Below are 18,632 nucleotides of genomic sequence, written 5' to 3' on the forward strand. Positions count from 1 at the left end.
ATTTTTTATTTATTATGGTTTATGGTTTGGACGTGTGACGGATTTTTAATATCACGGATGAAACGACATCTTTTGTTTCTGGCCGGACTTTTTCGTCGTCGCTCTTTCCTTTTCCACCCTCTCAAAGAGGAGTTGTAGCAATCTCGGCCAAAGTGTGACAACATGCAGGTTAGAAAACTTCTTTTTATTTTTTAAAATGTTTTCAAAAAATGGCTTTACATATGAGAGGCAACTCTAGTTGTCAACCACAGCTTTTTCTTCAAGTTATGTGAGCGTGTAGGTTTCATTAGTCTATTTCCTTTGACCAACTCCTCGCAAAAAATGTCCGTTTAACCTAAGCTTCATTTTATTCTATTATTATTAAATCCTATGATTTTAACAGGACCCCAACGAGGACACGGAATGGAATGACATCCTGAGAAAGAAAGGGATTCTTCCACCGAAAGAAGGTGCGAAAGATGACGAAGAGGAGGAAGAATTGGCTCTCCAGCAGCAGTCTGTTGGTAAGAATATTTGGATCCTGTCCAATCATTCCATCATTTCCACTGGATCTAAGAGGGAAGACAAATCTTCTTTAAATATGCACTATTTCAGATAGCCAGTAGGGTTCGCAAAGGTACATCAGACCCCCTTGGATATGACATGATCTCTGAGTGGCAAAGTGAAATTGCTCTATAACGGGGAATACAAACCTATGGTAATGAGGAAATGCATTCTGAACCCCTAGTACTTAGACAAAACATTTAAATAACAAAATAGTATAAAGGAGAAACAATTTAGATGTTCCACGGACAGACTGAGGAGATCATTTCTTCCTCGTGCCATGAGGCTCTTTAACTCCACCCGGGGGAGTAAAAGCCCACATGAAACCCCACCCCCACATTTGCATATTACCCTATTTCTATTAAAATGTGTATTTTATGTAGCACTGATTAAATATCAACACGTTATATTGGGTATTTTTGTATTCTGTATCTTTTATTTTGTTATTTTATTTTTCAACACAAGGATACTGCTGGAAGTGTTAAATTCCCTATGGGGACGAATAAAGTCGCTATCTGTGTATCTGTCTATCTATCTGTCTATCCCTGTCTATCTCTATCTCTGTCTATCTATCTTTCTCTGTCTTTCTATCTATCTATCTCTGTCTTTCTATCGCTCGATCTGTCTTGTCTTGTCTGTCTCTGTCTTTCTATCCATCTATTTATGTATCTATTTATGTATCCATTTATGTATCTATCTATCTATCCATCTATTTAATCTAATCTAATCTAGATGTAATTCGCATGTATATGAGTACAGGGTTCCAGCGGGGCCTAAAATATTTGAAAGTCTTGAATTTGATAAGCACACATTAAGGCCTTGAAAAGGTTTTACGTGTTTTTTAACAGGTCTTGAATTTAACCCTCCGATGTCTCAATATTTCCCTGTCTATTTTATGTGATAAAGTTAATAAATGGATGATAAGCAGTGTTGTAAATGACACTTGCATAAAATGTTTCCCCTCCCGCATACAAGGTGCAAATGCTCCGTGCTTTACTGTTCTATCATGTTCCCCCCAAAATGAGACACAAAAATTAGCAAAGTAGCATTTTTGCCGTGAGGGGGGACATTTACATCCAGGGGGGGAGTGGAGGTGTGCTTATATCATTTTTTGGCACAACACAGACAAGCATACAAGTGTGCTCATTTAAAAATACAGCTGTAGCAAAACTGAGTTTTGTTGTGGTTTATTTAAGTATTGATTACAAAATAAAACACACGGATATAAACTTGTCGGAGTTTGTTCTCAGCTTCTTCCAAATTGTGAACCATTCATTCTTCAGCAGCTGCTTGGCTTCCATGTTCTTCCGCATAGCGTAGAAACAAACCACCGCAGACAAAAACACTAACAGCATTCAATGGAGGGAAAGATGGCTTTTGGAATGAATTCTACGGCATCCATGAGTACTTCCGCTTACAATGCGTTGCCTGTGGCGTCACGCGTCCTCTCCTGCTTGAGCGGGATATGACTGCAATCAAACAAGAGACGTTTAAAAGTCGAATTTAGTTGGAAATGTGAATGATCTGACAAAATCGTGGGATTTCACCCCAAAATCCTGTGAGTTTTGACTCGGCCAAGGCTCGAACCTCTCACCTCCCGTTCTGGGGAGCAGGCGTCCAACCTAAGGATAAACTTTCTAAGGGCACCAAGCTGGTCTCTATCTGGAGACACAAAGTGCACTGTCCGATAGGGGGCGCCCTAAAATTTGAAGAAAATCCGAGACTATTTTGTACACCTTATGAGCGTGCGTGAAAATACAGTTAAATAGTTTATTCTTTTGTCTTTTTTTCTCATTCTTGTCTTTTTTGGGGGGGTAGGAAAGTTTACGTTTAACCCGTTATGGTTGTTATGTCAATTACATATTTTTTATTTCATATGTTAAGATGTAGTTTTTTGTGATACAGCCGCACAAACACACACACTCCTCACACAATTTTTGTTTTTTACAGTGTTAAGATCGCAAAAGAGGTTTATATATTTGCACCAGGGGTGCACGTGCAAAAGGGATTATTAATTGCTTTTATTCTTAGTTATTCCGGTAGATTTTTCTGCATTCTTTCATAAATGTATGCCAGAGTAGGTGTGAGATTGATTCAGATTCAGATCTGAATCAGATTCCGATTCAGATCTACTTTATTGTCATTCTAGTAGTCATTGAGCTTTAATTTCATTGCATGTGGTCATTAAAAAGCTCTTAAAAAGTCCTAAATTTGAATTAAAAAAATCCTCAGGGAACCCTTGATGACATAACATGAAGAAATACTTTTAAAGGAAAAATGTCATCTTATTTACCTCTGGAATGACACGTCTTGAGCTGGTCAAATGAAGTAGCGGGTGGATGCAAAAGGGGTAGGATTACATTGTTTCATCAAATCCAGACATATGTCTTATCTATACTGTTTATTTTGCTTAGTGAAAACGTACGAGAGCATGACACTCGAGGAACTGGAAGAGAACGAAGATGAGTTTGAAGAGGATGACGAAGCGGCCATTGAAATGTACAGGTGAGTGTTTTAACATGAAATATTCAGTTATTTTGTTTGTTTGTGCTTATGCAACATGTGAAATAAGGAGGTAACACAAAGTGCTTTTTTTTTTTTTTTACTAAGATTTCAGACCCATGTTTCTTTATTTGCAGAGAATTTCACCTGCTTTTGTAAAAACTCTTTCACCAGGTTCAGATCAAGCAGGGTTGCATAGATGTGTGATAAAAAGCTGTAAGGAATCGGAAGTGCAGATTTGTTTTCACCCCAGTACTGAATGGGACTTTCAACTCTGGGGGGCTTTTCTTTGCCGCTTTTATTTGAAATCACACTTGAAGCTAGCGAATCATTCCTTGACTCCATTACATGGGACACCTGCTTCACGGGGCTTCAAATGTCACCGACACATGCCTCGAACCGCGGTTCGCGAACCACTGGCTGACATTCATCAACGCTCACGTAGGAAATGTTGGAAGTAAGCTTTTGATATTATTGAGAGGTATCCTTTGGACTTCTTCGGATGCACATGTCATTTTAATTCACTGATCTGGTTCGCGTTAAAACGGCAGCATTATGTCGTTGGGTGGGTTTTTGGATCCCTTAAGCACATTTCCTTTGGTGTGTCTTGGGCAAGGACAGTCTGGTGGCGCCCATCCCTCTCCAGGCCGACAAAGTTTCAACCCAGTTTCCAACCGGGGTCCTTTGGCGTGTTGATCTGCCTCCCGAAAACATCTACATGTCAGGACCAGAACAGGAAACAGGAAGCAGAACCCAATCGCGTAACGTTACTCACGTTTATTGGGGAGAAGAGAAATGAGCGCACACTCGATCTGGTGATCGTTGGTCGTGGAAGTAGATTGATCGGAACGACGAAGTGATCATAATCAACCAGATCAGGGAGAGAACAAAACAAGAGCAAAAAACGCAGGCAAAACAGGGATTCACAGGGCTTGGCAAAACAAGAGCAAAGAACACAGGCAAAACGGGGATTCACAGGGCTTGACGTATCACAACAGAGTTTAGCAGGAGTTTGGCAGACGCTCCAACACCAGGCGACTCACAGACAGCGTTTAAGTAGTCACAGGGAGCAATCTGTCAATGCGTTTCAGCTGGTGTCCATGGGCGGGGCCAATTGGGCGCCGTGGCAACCGTGACACTACAAATTGTTTTTTAACAAAAATGGGGATTATAATTTGAGGGGAGCAAACAATGTCAAACCTCCCAGTGTTACAAAAGTTTTCACTTTCCATATGTGGAGAAAAGCTGTGGTACGGGTCGGATGCGGAAATCAAGCAATGTCCAAGCAAGACTCTGTTCAAAAAGCGGGACTAAAACATGGTATGCGCAAGGTACAGAGAAAATGAAGGTCTTTGAGGATCACGAGCTGTTTTTCACAAATTGTTATCCAAATCTGGTTTATCATTTTCAATTATCATTCATATGATTTCTCTAGGGAAGCACGGCGGCACAGTTCTGAAGTCATGAGATCGAACCTTCCTGAGTGGAGTTTGCATGTTCTCCCGGTGCTTGCGGTTTTCCTTCGTGCACTCCGGTTTAGATAGATAGATAGATACTTTCTTCATCCCCGAAGGGAAATTCACATTTCCAGCAGCATCCCTGAGCTGAGAACAATACAATAATAAAGCAAAAAGAATACAAAATACAAATACCCAGTGTGACGTGCAAATGCCCACTGTAGCGTGTTATATAGAATATCTAAAGAGTGCTACACAGAATACATATTGCAATAAGATTCAGTAATATGCAATGTAGGTGGTGTGGTTTGATGTGGGCTTTTACTCTGCCGGGTAGAGTTAAAGAGCCTCATGGCATGAGGAAGAAAAGATCTCTTCAGTCTGTCCGTAGTACAAGACAGTGACAGCAGTCTGTCGCTGAAACTGCTCTTCTGTCTGGAGATAATGCTGTGTAGTGGATGCGATGGATTGTCCACGATTGACCGCAGCTTTTCCAGTGCCCGTCTCTCAGCTACTGTTGTTAGGCTGTCCAGCTCTTAGCCCACAACAGAGCTCGCTTTCCTAGCCAGTTTATTGAGACGAGAGGCATCCTTCTTCTTTTCTCCCACATTCCCAAAAACATGCATGTTAGGTTCATTGGCCTAACCAAATTGTCCGTGGGCGTGAATGAGCGAGTGAAATGTCTGTCCCTGTGTGCCCTGGGCTCCAGCACCCCCGTGACCCTACTGGGGATAAGTGGTGCAGATAATGGATGGATGGATGATTTCCCTATTTTCTTGTAATATGAACTGATGCAAATCTGTATATTCATAAGCAATTATTTAAGAAAGTCAAAGGTGTAGGATTCGATAAGCATGCTTACTCTTTTTCGGACGTTAATATTGTTTTTGTTTCTTCTCGTGTTTAAAACGGTTTCCGAGTTTGTCATTTGCTTCATCGCGCTGCTACCGAAACGAAGCAATATTTTCTAACTCCCGGATCCGTCGCGCTTTCCCAGACAAAAGCGTCTGGCCGAGTGGAAATCCACGCAGACGAAGAGCATATTCGGGGAAGTGACGGAAATCTCCGGTCAGGATTACGTCCAAGAGGTCAACAAGGCGGGAGACGGCACCTGGGTGGTGCTGCATCTCTACAAGCAAGGGTACGTGGCCAGAATTTGGGGAAAACGCCGGATAAATAACCGTTATCCTTAAGGAGTTTGTCAGAAGGAGGGAAGGGGATATTTTGTGAGGCTTAAGGTTGCTTATCGGCTCTCCAAAACGCGCAGTATCCCGCTGTGCGCCCTTATCAACCAGCATCTCGGCGCGCTGGCTGCCAAGTTTCCTCAGACCAAGTTCCTGAAATCCATTTCCACCACCTGCATCGCCAACTACCCCGACAAAAACCTGCCCACCGTCTTCGTCTACTGCGAAGGAAACATGAAGGCGCAGTTTATCGGCCCGCTCGTCTTCGGGGGAATGAATCTTACGCGAGACGGTCAGTATCGGAGGCAAAAATCTTCTTTTACAAACTCCCTATTGGTGTGTGAGTGTGTGAATGGGTAAGTGTGAAGCACATTGTAAAGCGCTTTGGGAGCTCTTCATTGACTTGAAAAGCTCTATAGAAATGCAGACCATTTACCATTTGTTATTTTTACTTGGGCTTGGGTTTTGTTTCTTTTCTAGATCTTGCCTTTTTTTTTTCTTGGTAATAAAAGCATCAAAGAATCCACGCCGATTGCAATTTTTTTCAGAGCTGGAATGGAGGCTCTCCGAGTCGGGCGCCGTCAAAACCGATCTGGAGGAGGATCCTCACAAGCGGATCCACGATCACATGATGTCGTCCGTCAGGTCCTCCATCCCCACGCGTGACCGAGGCCACGGTTTGGATGAAGATTAAGACCTCAACTCTCCATTTTCTTTTTTTCAATAAGATTATTTTGTATTTCATTTCATTTCATTGACCCGCTTATACATTAAACAGCTCGTTTTTACCGAGAAGTTTCTTTTTTGTTCATTCAAACGCAAACATGATTTTAGGTACCGGTAATATAAAAACTCTTTTATAAGTCTTATTGGAAAATGAACAAAAACAAGTACGTATCTTTTAAAATAACAATTTTTGTCACGGTTGCCATGGCGCCCAATTGGCCCCGCCCCTGTGGCGCCAGCTGCAGCTTGTTGACAGATTGGCTTCCTGTCAGTATTTAAACTCTGTCCTGTCAGTCCCCTTTTGTCGGTTCGTCTGCGAATCTCTGTTTTTACATGGCAAGCCCTTTTTCGCCTGTCCCGTGTTTGTCTCCCGTTACGATCTGTTTGATCTCGACCACGTCTGCTCTCCCGTCCCGAATGAAGACCTGTTTTGATCTCGACCACGTCTGTTCTCTCATCCCGAATAACGACCCGTTTTCTGATACCGACCACGTTTTTGCTCTCCTGTCCCGGCTACTGACCCGTTTTTCCGTTCCCGACACTGCTATCGCTCGCCACGGAGATCCTACTTCCGCGTCTGAGCAACTTACTCCCCATAACCAGCGATCTCTGGATCGTGTGTGCGCTCCTTTCTCTTCTCCCCAATACAACTGTGAGAAACGTTACGCGAGTGGGTCCTTTCTCCGTTCTGGTCCTGACAATTTTACTCATAAAGTAATAAAGTGATCATTTCGTTTGATATTGTTTCTCATCATATATTCATATTTTGTTACAGTGTTGTGTAAAGAATGCATACATTGATGACTAATAATAAAAAATAAAAATCTGTTTCTGTATTATATTGTAAGGCAGTTGTTGTCACGGTTGCCATGGCGCCCAATTGGCCCCGTCCGTGTGGCGCCAGCTGCGGCTCATTAACTGATTGGCTTTCTGTCTATTTAAGCTCAGTGCTCTCATTTTTCCTTTGTCAGTCCGTCAACGAACCTCTGCCCCGCAAGACGTGGGTTCTGACTTGGTCTTGTTTTCCTGTTGGTATTTCCAGTCTGGTATTGTGTCCCGTTTATTTTTGTCCTGTTTATTAGCGGTTTCCAGTTTCGTTCCCATCTATTTTTGTCCTGTTTATTACTCTTTCCAGTTTTCGTTCCTGTCTTGTTTGTCCTGTTTATTTTCAATTTCCTGTTTCATGACCTATCCTGTCTGTCTGTCCCGTCCTGTCCGGCATCGACCCCATCTGTCCGATATCAACTCGGGGAATTGGAATCGATCGTCAGATGAATACAATCGTGGATACCGATATCCGTCAGATTCCCAAACATCGGTGCCGATAATCGTAGGACCAAAAAGTAAGCCAGGGTGAGTCTCAGTGCAAGAGTTTAATGTGCAACGGGTTTAGAAACCGGCCGAGTCACGTCCTCGAGCATGGAGCCGGGAAAGCCGCGTTCCATCCTTCCCGTTTTCTCTTTTGTGGAGCTCATTGTCATGGCAACCCATCTCAAACATTCTGCGCGAGGAGAGACGAAACGTCAGAAACGCCGAAGAACTTTCGTCCCGATCGGACATTTTGTCTTACCAGAAGCAGAACCGTCTTCTTCCTTCGCTGAGTCAGTTTGGGGGAAAGTCGCATCAGAGGGTGGACGGTGTCCGACTGCCAGGAAGAAAAAAACACAGGCTTCGTACGGGTGCTTGAAATCCTTAAAAATGCTTGAATTTTAAGTGAAGCGCTTGTAAATGCGTGAAAGTCTTGCCGTGTTTCTGAGGTTAGGTGCTAGGGTCTCGGGTTTGTGCTTCAAATTAGGGTTTTAAACTTCTTTCATGGTTCTGAAATAGGATTGGAGCTAGGGTTACAAACTGAGGTTCAGGATCCTTATTAGTGTATTCTGTCAAGACCGGAACAGAGACAGGATCCACTTGCGTACGTTTCTCTCAGTTTTATTGGGAAGAAGGGAAGGGATTAAACACATGATCCGGTGATCGCGGGGAGCAGGTCGCTCTGAATGCAGAAGTGGTACTTCTGTGGCGAGCGATGGCGGTTTCAGGAACGGCAAAACGGGTCATTAGCCGGGACAGGAGAGCAAAAATGTGGTCGGGGTCGGAAGCGAGTCGGAAGGCAGGAAAGGAGAGTAAATGGTCTGCATTTATATAGCGCTTTTCAAGACAATGAAGACCTCCCAAAGCGCTTTTCGGGGACAAAAAGAGGTCGAAAGCTGTGACGGGAGAGTAGACGTGGTCAGGAACAAAAACAGGTCAAAGACAGACAGGAGTAAAAAACAGGTGAGAGTCAGGGTCGAAAAAGGCTTGCCTAGTGTGAACTGAGGTTCGCTGACGGACTGACAAAAGGGGACCGATAGGAGGGGGTTTAAATGGGGACAGGGAGCCAATCAGAGTCCGAGGCAGTTGGCGCCAAAGGGGCGGGCACAGGTAATCATGACATATTCAAGGGAATTTAGGGTTTTGAAATAGGGTTGGGCTAGGATTACAGCTAGAGTTAGGGTTAGGAACTAGGGTTTGAGCTCCAGTCTAGGTTTTTAAACTGTATAGAGGGTTCCAGGACGGGTTTAGAGCTAGGGTTAGGACTTGAAACAGGGTTACATGTAGAGCTAGGGTCTGAGCTGCAAGTTAGTTTTGAACCGATTTTGGGGTTCCAAAAAAAGGTCGGGGCTAGAGTTGGGGTTCGAAACTAAGGTTTAGCCTCTCGTTCTTTTTAACGGTTGGATTTCTTCTATTAATGGTACTGGAAAATTGGCTTCGAAAGTCCTTAAAAGTGTTTGAATTTGTGAATGCTTGAAATTGTTGCCGTGTTTCATAGGTTAGGTGTTGGGCCAGGGTTAGCAGCTCGGGTTTGGGCTACAAATAAACTTTTAAAGGGTTTGAGATGCAAGTTAGAGTTTCAAACCAAAATCATAAAATAATAAATAAATATTTCTTCTTTAAATGGTACTGGAAAAAATGCAAATTGGCTTTGAAAGTCCTTAAAAGTGCTTGAATTTGGACATGAGAAAGGTGATGGAACCATGTTATCTGTGATGGGTCGGGTGCGCTCACCGTGTTCTCCTCTGGGTCGGCAGATGTTCTCGCCTTGGAGTAATGAAACAGGAACTGGGGTAGAAAAACAAAATTCTGGTAGACATTGTAAGTCTGGCATTTAATGGGTGTTCGTAAGGGTGCTTGAAATGTACGAAATGCTTGAATTCTTTTTTTTAACTTTGGGTTAAGAGCTTGTAAATGCTTGAAGTCTTTGCCTCAGCTGCGTTTATTAAATGAAAAAAAATGGGTTGGGGGTGCAAGGGTTGCAATAAAATGATCCTGATAGTGGCTCCAGTTCGTATTATCAAGTTGTCATGTGAAGCGTTACTGCCCCCTACTGTTGCCTCCAAGAAGACAGCTTTATTACACTAGTCATAGGAAATCAATCTATTTTATCGAGAAGTGGCTGATTAGGCTCCTTAATGAGAAGGGCCCTTTTGGCTCCCAAACGGCTCCTCAGATTTGATGATGATTTGATGATGATGAAGGACAGGATTGGCCTTAAATATCTTGAAAAACACTAGCTAAGATATAAAAAAGGTTTTTGAGTTTTCCCTTGCCCTCATGTAGGTTTTAGATCAGGGGATGGTTTCATAACAGTCTGTGGTTTGCAATAATCTGTGGTCTGTGCAGCCCTTTGAGACTCTTTGTGATTTAGGGCCAAACAAATAAACAGGACTCGACTTGACTTAACTTGCCCTCCAGTTTCCTTTCTTAATTTGTTTTTCTTGTTTTCTTTCTTTTTTCCTAGCTTTTTAATTCTTTTTAGTTGCTATTTCCTCTTTTTCTTATATATTTTTCCTGCTTGTTTTCTTTCTTTGTATTCTATCTTTTTCCTTTTCTTCTTTCCTTTTCTTTGTTCCTGTTTTATTTCATTTTTCATCCTTTGTTTCTTTTCATGTCTACATCCGCTTTTCTTTGGGTGGGCAGAGCATGTCCATGGGTGGGCACTGCCCCCTCGCCTGGTCACGCCCCTGTTATATCATTTTAAGCGAAATGGAAAATGAACCTGTACAAAGACAACTTACCCTTTTGAAAAGATTTTGAACTTGCTGCTGCTGTAAACAAACATAAATGAAGTCAGTATCCGGATCTTTTTTCCTCTGGGGATGTCGCAACAAGGCAACAAACCTCATCGTCGTCGCTCCACGAAATTTCAGCGGGTTCGTCTTCTCGAACCTACCCAAAATGAGAAACAAATGCAATTGACGAGTCCATCAAATTTTGGTTTAAAAAACGGGATATACGATTTAAAAAAAAACAAAAGAAAACCTGTACCGTTCTGAAGAGAATTCCATCTTCTAATCTCTGGATATATCTTGTGTCTGCAGCAAATAAACATGATGGTATTTTAAACACACTCCTCTCTGTCACCTGTTGTCAGTCCGTCTGCGAACCTCAGTGTACTCAAGGCGAGCTTTTTCGACCCCGACTCCCACCTGTTTTTTGCTCCTGTCTGTTGTCCTGGCTTCGACCGTTTTTTTTTTATCCTGACCACATCTACTCTCCTCTCCGGGCCTTTGACCCGTTTCCGATCCCGACCACGTTTTTTTTGCTCTCCTGTGCCGGCAACTGACCCGTTTTTTCCGTTCCCGTTCCGCTCGCCACGGAAGTCCTACTTCCGCGTTGGGAGCGACCTGCTTCCCGCGACCAGCGAACTCCGGATGGTGGGCGCAGCCCTTCCCTTCCTCTTTCCTTTCATAAAACTTGTGAGAAACGTAATGCAAGTGGGTCCTGTTTCCATTCTGGTCCTGAGAGAATCTACGAAATAGGCACGGGGCGATACGCTTTTGTCACCATTCGATTGTATCGCGATAACGGGATGCCGATCGGATTGATATCACTGCTCCGGATCATTGCGATCCCGCAAGTATTGCCGTTCGATATCATTTCATTTTCTTTCTTCAAAACGAGCAGAAAATGGGGACCAAATGTATTATTTGGCTTTCAATCTGAAAATGAAAAAGTACTAATACTATATTGCTATAATACAAAAATACTACCACAGAAATACGACAACGGAAACACTACAAAAATTCTAACTACAGTAATAATACAAAAATACTACATAAATACGACAAAAATACGACTAAGGCAATACCAAAACAATACTACTATGGCAATACTTAAAAAATGCTTCTACAGAGCTACAACTACCATGATACTGTAATACAAAAATGCTACTACAGAAATATTACAACAGAAAAACTACAAAATGAAGCTACAATCATTTTCAAAAAATACTAAATAAATACAACAAAAATACTACTATGGCAATACTTCAAAAATGCTTGTATGGAAATACAAAGACCATAATACTGTAATACAAAAATACTACTACAGAAATATTACAACAGAAAAACTACAAAATGGAGCTACAATGATATTCAAAAAAATAAATAAATAAATACAACAAAAATACTACTATGGCAATACCAAAACAATACTACTATGTCAATACTTCAAAAATGCTTGTATGGAAATACACTATACTATAAATACTGTAATACAAAAATAATACTACAGAAATAATAAAACAGAAATAAGACGAAACGAAGCTACAATAATATTTTACAGATACTAAATAAATACAACAAAAATACTACAATGGCAATACCAAATCAATACTACTATGGCAATACTTCAAAAATGCTTTTACAGAAATATGACAACAGAAATACTACAAAATAGAGCTACAATAATATTCCAAAAATACTAAAGCAATACGACCAAAATACTACGATGAATATACTAAAACAATATTACTATGGCAATACAGAAAAACAACCCACTATACCACTGTCACAGTTGCCACGACGCCCAATTGGCTCCAGCTGCCGCTCGTTGACAGATTGGCTTCCCTCTATTTAAGCACAGTGTTCTCACTCTCCCTTTGTCAGTCCGTCAACGAACTTCTGCCCCGCAAGACGTGGGTTTTGACTCTGTCTGGTATCCTGTTTGTGTATCCTGTCCGGCATCGATCCCGTAGGTTTTGTCCTGTTTTGACTTCGGTCTCCGGTCTCCAGTGTCTGGTATAGTGACCGTCATTCTCGTCCTGTCTGATTTCTGTTTCCAGTCTCCTATATCTGTTATTAATCCTTTCCTCCCTTTCAGTTTTTATCTGTTTAACTTTCTAGGTAGCTATCAAGCTACTGTTTAGCTAGCTAGCTTTTTACATTTTTTGCATGCTATCAAGCTAACATATAATCTATTTTTGCTCGCAGTCAAGCTAAATGTTGGCCTCCTTTCTAGCTGACAAACTAGATATTTTTAGCTTTCTATCTGGCTATTTAGTTGGTCTTTGACTCTTTTAGCTAGCGATCTAGCTCCCTTTCAGTTTTTATCTCTTTAACTTTCTAGGTAGCTATCAAGCTACTGTTTAGCTAGCTAGCTTTTTACCTTTTTTGCATGATATCTAGCTAACATGTAGTCTCTTTTTGTTAGTTGTCAAGATAAATGTTGGCCTCCTTTCCAGCTGAAGAACTAGATATTTTTAGCTTTCTAACTGGCTATTGAATTGGCGCCCCCTTTAGTCTTTGATCCGCTTACTTTTCTAGTTAACGATCAAGCTAACTTTTAGCTATTTAGCAAGCTATCTAGCTAGGTTACTATTATAGAAATGCAGACAAAAGTGGGTGCCCTTAGCACTAAATAGTCATAAAAAGGAGCCCCGGGCTTGAAGAAGTTAAAAAACTGAATACATTAGAATAGAATAGAATAGAATATACCTTTATTGTCATTGTTACAAAATGGGTTAACATATTGTGAAAACAAAATTGGGCATGACACTCCAGTTTCACACATTAATAGATGTTTGAACTATTTGGGCGAAAAGTACATATTACTCCTGACTGTTTTTGGGTTGACTTTCCCTTTAAATACATAAAAAATATTCAACTTATTAAAAAAGGAGACTTTAATTCAAGAAGAACAATACATTTTATTTTTAAAAATACCGCACCAAATATATCAGACAATGATATTAACACAAACACACAAAAAAAAAATTGACTTGATTTTGAATGTGTTTGGGATAATTATTTTAGTAGGGCTTATATTTGAAAAGAGACCCCCCAATTTATATTTCTTCAACATAATCATCATGTTTTTTAGAAAAAAATAAATTGTAAGACTTGTTTTTTGCGCATGTGAGTAATAATTTAGGAACGTGTATCTATCTATCCATCCATTATCTGCACCGCTTATCCTCAGTAGGGTTGCGGGGGTGCCAGAGCCCGTCCCAGCCTGTCACGGTTGCCATGGCGCCCAATTGGCCCCGCTCATTTGGCGCCAGCTGTGGCTCGTTGACTGATTGGCTTCCCTCCTATTTAAGCTCAGTGCTCTCACTCACCCTTTGTCAGTCTGTCAACGTACCTCTGCACCCGCAAGACGTGTGATTTGAGTATGTCCGGTATCCTACTTGTGTATCCTGTCCGGTATCGATTCTGTCTGTCCAGTATCAGCTAATGTATCTGGTATCGATCCTGTCTGTCTCGTCCTGTCCGGTATCGATCCTGTCTGTCCAGTATCAGCTTTTGTATCTGGTATCGATCCTGTCTGTCTCATCCTGTCTGATATCTGACTCGTTTCCAGTATGTGGTATCGATCCTGTTTATCTTGTCCTGTCTGATATCTTGCTCCAGTGTCCAGTGTCCAGTATCGATCCCCCCCTGTTTTATCCTGTCCGATATCTTGTTCCAGTATCGATCCCGTCTAGCGTGCCCTGTCTGGTATCGATCCTGTCTGTCCTGTATCTGCTCGTGTATCGTGTACCTCAACAGCTTTTCAGCCAGGTGCAGCGCACACAGGGACAAAAAACACAAGGGACAATTTGAACCGTCCAATTAAACCTGACATGCATGTTTTTGGAATGTAGGAGGAAACCGGAGTGCCCGGAGGAGACCCACGCAAGCACGGGGAGAACATGCAAACTCCGCACAGGAAACTTCAATCTCATGACCTCAGAACTGTGCATGTGTGTTTTTTTTAAAGATGCATGTACAAAAGATCATATTTTTACCTTACATGTTATGGTTAATTTTTGATATAGAAGCCTATATTCTTTATTTTTGAACAAAATCTTTTTTGAAAATAATTATAACTTAACTTTTAATTTTCATATTTGGTTTCATTATTTAAAAGGGGCTTACATTGATTTTTTTGAAAGGTATACCCACTAAAACATTTGTTTCAATACCCCCCCACACTCAAACACACACACACATTATATATATATATATATATATATATATATATATATATATATATATATATATATATATGACTATCATGATGGATAAGAAAAAAATTATTACGACATCATGCTTAAAAAAATTATAATAATAATAATGCAATTGTCACAGTTGCCATGGGCTCTATTGGCCCCGCCAGCTGCATCTCATTGACAGATTGGCTTTCCGTCTATTTAAGCTCAGCGCTCTCACTCTTCGTTTGTCAGATCGTCAACGAACCTCTGCCCCGCAAGACGTGGGTTTTGACTCGGTCCTGTTTCCTGTTGGTATTTCCTGTCCAGTATTGTTCCCGTTTATTTTGCCCTGTTTAATTTTTGTTTCCGTCTATTTTTGTCCTGTTTATTATCATCTTTTGTTTTGGTTCCCGTCTAGTTTTTCCTGTTTATTTCAATATCCTGATTTGTTATCTATCCTGTCTGTCTTGTCCTGTCCGTTATCGACCCCATCCGTCCGATATCAACTCGGGCTATTGGTATCGATCTCGTTGGCCTCTGGCTTCCTATCACGGCAGCGGCTGCCTAACGTGAATGAACCTCACGCGTTTGGGTCCTGATCCTGTTCTGGTTCTTGACGGCAATGAAAGATTAGGGCAGTGTAACAATAGTGCCATGAAAATAGGTGCAATAAGATTTAGTAGCAGCAGTTTAAGAAAAACCAATATCATTCACAAGTTAGATGTAAAAACATATTTTTCACATTTTTGGCGACAACAAAAGGAGAAATGAACCCCAAATTGTTTTCACAGTGTGGTGTGCCTGTTTAGGGTTGTGATGGCCCCGGGTCGACATAACGCGGCCGGAACATAGTAACGTAACAAGAAATGTGTGCGAGAAGGTCAATTTTGCATAAAAGTGGGAATAAGAAAGGTCTCCTACCTGCGGCTCGCCAACACCCCAAGCAAACCAGACAAAAAAGCGCAAGTTTCGGGACCCGCGGAAGCTTCATGTCTCGGCTTCTTTCTTTTCCTTCTCGGTGGCCTTTTTTAAGAGTGTGCTCCCCTTCTGGCTTTTCTCGCCTTGTGCGTGCCTGCGCTCACTCCGCCTCCCCTTTTAAATGCTCTCCCGTCTTCCCACTAGATCGGGGCTGGGCGACTCGTCGGAGTCGGGGGCTGCGTCGTCTTCGGAGATGTGCCCGTCACGGACTCCCCATTTTTCCATGATCAATAAATAGAAGTGCGCGTTCTATTGATTAACACTCATCCATCCATTATCTGCACCACTTCTCCTCAGTAGGGTCGCGGGGGTGCTGGAGCCCATCCCAGCTATCTTCGGGCAGTAGGGCAGGGGACACCCTCAACTAGTGGCCAGCCAATCACAGGGCACACAGGGACAGACAGACGCTCATTCACACCTAGGGGACAATTTGGACCGGCCAATTCACCTGAAATGCATGTCTTTGGAATGTGGGAGGAAACCGGAGTGCCCGGAGGAAGCCCACGCAAGCACAGGGAGAACATGCAAACTCCACACAGGGGGTTCGATCTCATGACCTCAAAACTGTGCCGCACACGCGTTAATCATTGCTCCACCGTGCTGCCGTATTGTTTATATTTTGACCATTTTCCTTCGGCGGGCCGGATGAAAAAGCCTGACGGGGCCGCATGTGGGCCGCAAGCCTTAGTTTTCTCACCCCTTGGCCAATGATGGCGGGACACGCCCATTTCTGGGAAATTCACACAATAAAACGGCGACATTTAAGCGGGACTGACGTCAGGTAAACGCAAAATCACTCCTCGTGGCGTCGACCTTTAAGCCGAAATTCATTATCGAGGACCGTTCCCGTACTTTAGGACGTGTGACCGATTCGGTGTCGGGTCGACGCATTTTGTATCATGCCCGAGGGAAAATCCTCAATGGAGTTTGAAGCAAAATGGCCGACATCTCTCGAGACATTTTCGTTCGTTGTCCGCTTCGCAAAGTCGTCACTTATTAAGCTTTCGGAGGAGGATGGACCCATGCGGGGGAGGCTCAAAGGAGCGGTCACAAAACAACTCACAGAAACCAAACTTGATGCGGTACAACCCAGGAACAAAGACGGAAACTGGAAAATTGAAAATGGAAAAAAACACGAAAGCAAACCTGGTAAATCGTGACACTTTCAGGTTTAATTCAGAGGTGCAGGGAATCGAACCTGCGACCTCTTGGTCCCAAGACGAGCGCTCTACAATGTACTTCACGCATACCCATTCACTCACACACACTCACACACCCAACGGGGGCATTAGGGATTCAGTGTTTTGCCCAAGGACACTTTCACGTTTAATTCGGAGGTGCCGGGAATTGAACCTGCGACCTCTTGGTCCCAAGACTTGCGCTCTACAATATACTTTACACTTTACCCATTCACACACACAGCAGAGTCAGCCATGCAAGGCATGGATCCTCTAACCACCTGGGTCCTTGGAGCACCACTTCCTGTTGTGTCTTGGGCAAGTACATCCTGGCGGCGCCCATACTTCTTCAGGATGGTATTTGGGGTTGTCAGGACCAGAACGGAGACAGGACCCACTTGCGTTACGTTTTTCTCAGTTTTATTGGGAAGAAGGGACAATCGGTTGCACAAACGATTCAGAGCTCTGGCAGTGTCAGGAGTGGAAAAACAGGTCAGTTTTCCGGGACGGGAGAGCAAAAAACCTGGTCGAGATCAGCAACGAGTCGAAAGCCAGGAGAAAAGAGTAGACGGGTCAAAGCCGGGAAACAGACGGGAGCAAAAACAGGTGGGAGTCAGAGTCAAAAAAGCTTGATACACACTGTCCCTTTACATACTCCTATTCGGGCGGGGGCTTTAAACTATCCTTCCTTGGGCCACCATCCGTCCCTATGCGGGGAGTTTGAGACCCCCCGTGCACAGCGTTTACAAAAGGCTTGCCTAGCGTGAGCTGAGGTTCGCAGACGGACCGACAACCGGTGATAGGAAGACGGGGGTTTAAAAAGTGACAGATAGCCAATCAGCGTCTAAGGCAGTTGGCGCCAAAGGAGCAGGCTCAGGTGCCTCGCATCAGTAATCATGACATTATTTAGTATAAATTACTAATTTGTAATGCATATTTTTCTAAAATCGTGAAATAAATGTTTTTTATCATTTTTATTTTGTATTTTTTTCATGACGTCAAGTTCGTGAGACTTTGCGGTTGTTTCGGTGTCAAGCGCGCGTCGATGCAACAGAACACAGCAACCAAGACAACAATTGTAATTTCACAATAAAAGTACTTACATATTTGCTCAAAATAATTAAACGTTCGAGTTAACGCGAGATGAATGTATTGGAAAAGGAAATGACTGAATGCATCAAATCTAAACATATCAAATGTAAAGGCGTACATCCCGTTGACTCCAAAATAAGTGAAGTAAAAGAACGAGATCCATCGAACGTTTGCTACGTTTTATGTGCACGCAATTAACTTTTTTTTTTTTTTTTTACAAGCTTTTCTTATATTGGAAGCCTAACTCAAAGTTGACGTGGTGAAAAGGTAAACGCCGATACGGCTGCACATGTTTAACTACCGCCCATTCATTCTTCTCCATAATAACATTATTGATACTTCCGGTTTTTGCTGCGGATGAGTCTCCATTTTTAATAGCTTTATTGAATCAAACGGCGCTGGTTTTCGAACCTCCAACCAATAACGGAGACGTCTTCTGATAAAGTCCCTCGATGACAACTGCGTGTAACATGATTATCATCGTATTGCATACCTGTGGCGCTCCAGGGCTCCAAAATGTCGTATTTTCCCTTACAAAATACAAAATAATCGGACACCATGTTTATTGATGTAGTTTAACATATTATAGTGTACATGTGTTTCGTGATATCATCTCATCTCATGAGCTGCACCGCTTATCCTCAGTAGGGTCGCGGGGGTGCTGAAGCCCATCCCAGCAATCATCGGGCAGTGGTCAGGGGACACCCTGAACTGGTTGCCAGACAGTCGCAGGGCACACAGG

General features: G+C 42.5%; 2 protein-coding genes across 2 annotated transcripts; one reads left to right on the plus strand and one right to left on the minus strand.

The window, feature by feature from the left end:
* pdcl3 (phosducin-like 3) lies at positions 1 to 7,248 on the plus strand. Its single transcript, XM_088352267.1, has 6 exons — positions 1 to 168; positions 383 to 503; positions 2,958 to 3,048; positions 5,500 to 5,643; positions 5,770 to 5,978; positions 6,235 to 7,248. Exons 1-6 carry the CDS (start codon positions 163 to 165, stop codon positions 6,378 to 6,380), a joined length of 717 nt encoding a protein of 238 aa, XP_088208393.1. The 5' UTR covers positions 1 to 162; the 3' UTR covers positions 6,381 to 7,248.
* A 517-nt stretch (positions 7,249 to 7,765) lies between these two features.
* On the minus strand, positions 7,766 to 10,612 carry nms (neuromedin S; the record flags this gene model as incomplete). Its single annotated transcript, XM_088353488.1, has 5 exons — positions 7,766 to 7,913; positions 7,983 to 8,057; positions 9,455 to 9,508; positions 10,465 to 10,494; positions 10,568 to 10,612. Coding segments are annotated over 5 exons (213 nt in total), but the record flags the coding sequence as incomplete, so codon positions are not given.
* Between the last annotated feature and the right edge of the window lie 8,020 nt (positions 10,613 to 18,632).

This window comes from Urocampus carinirostris, chromosome 14 (genome assembly GCF_059441175.1).
Source record: "Urocampus carinirostris isolate Australia breed hairy pipefish chromosome 14, RoL_Ucar_1.0, whole genome shotgun sequence".
Classification (NCBI taxonomy): Eukaryota; Metazoa; Chordata; class Actinopteri; order Syngnathiformes; family Syngnathidae; genus Urocampus; species Urocampus carinirostris.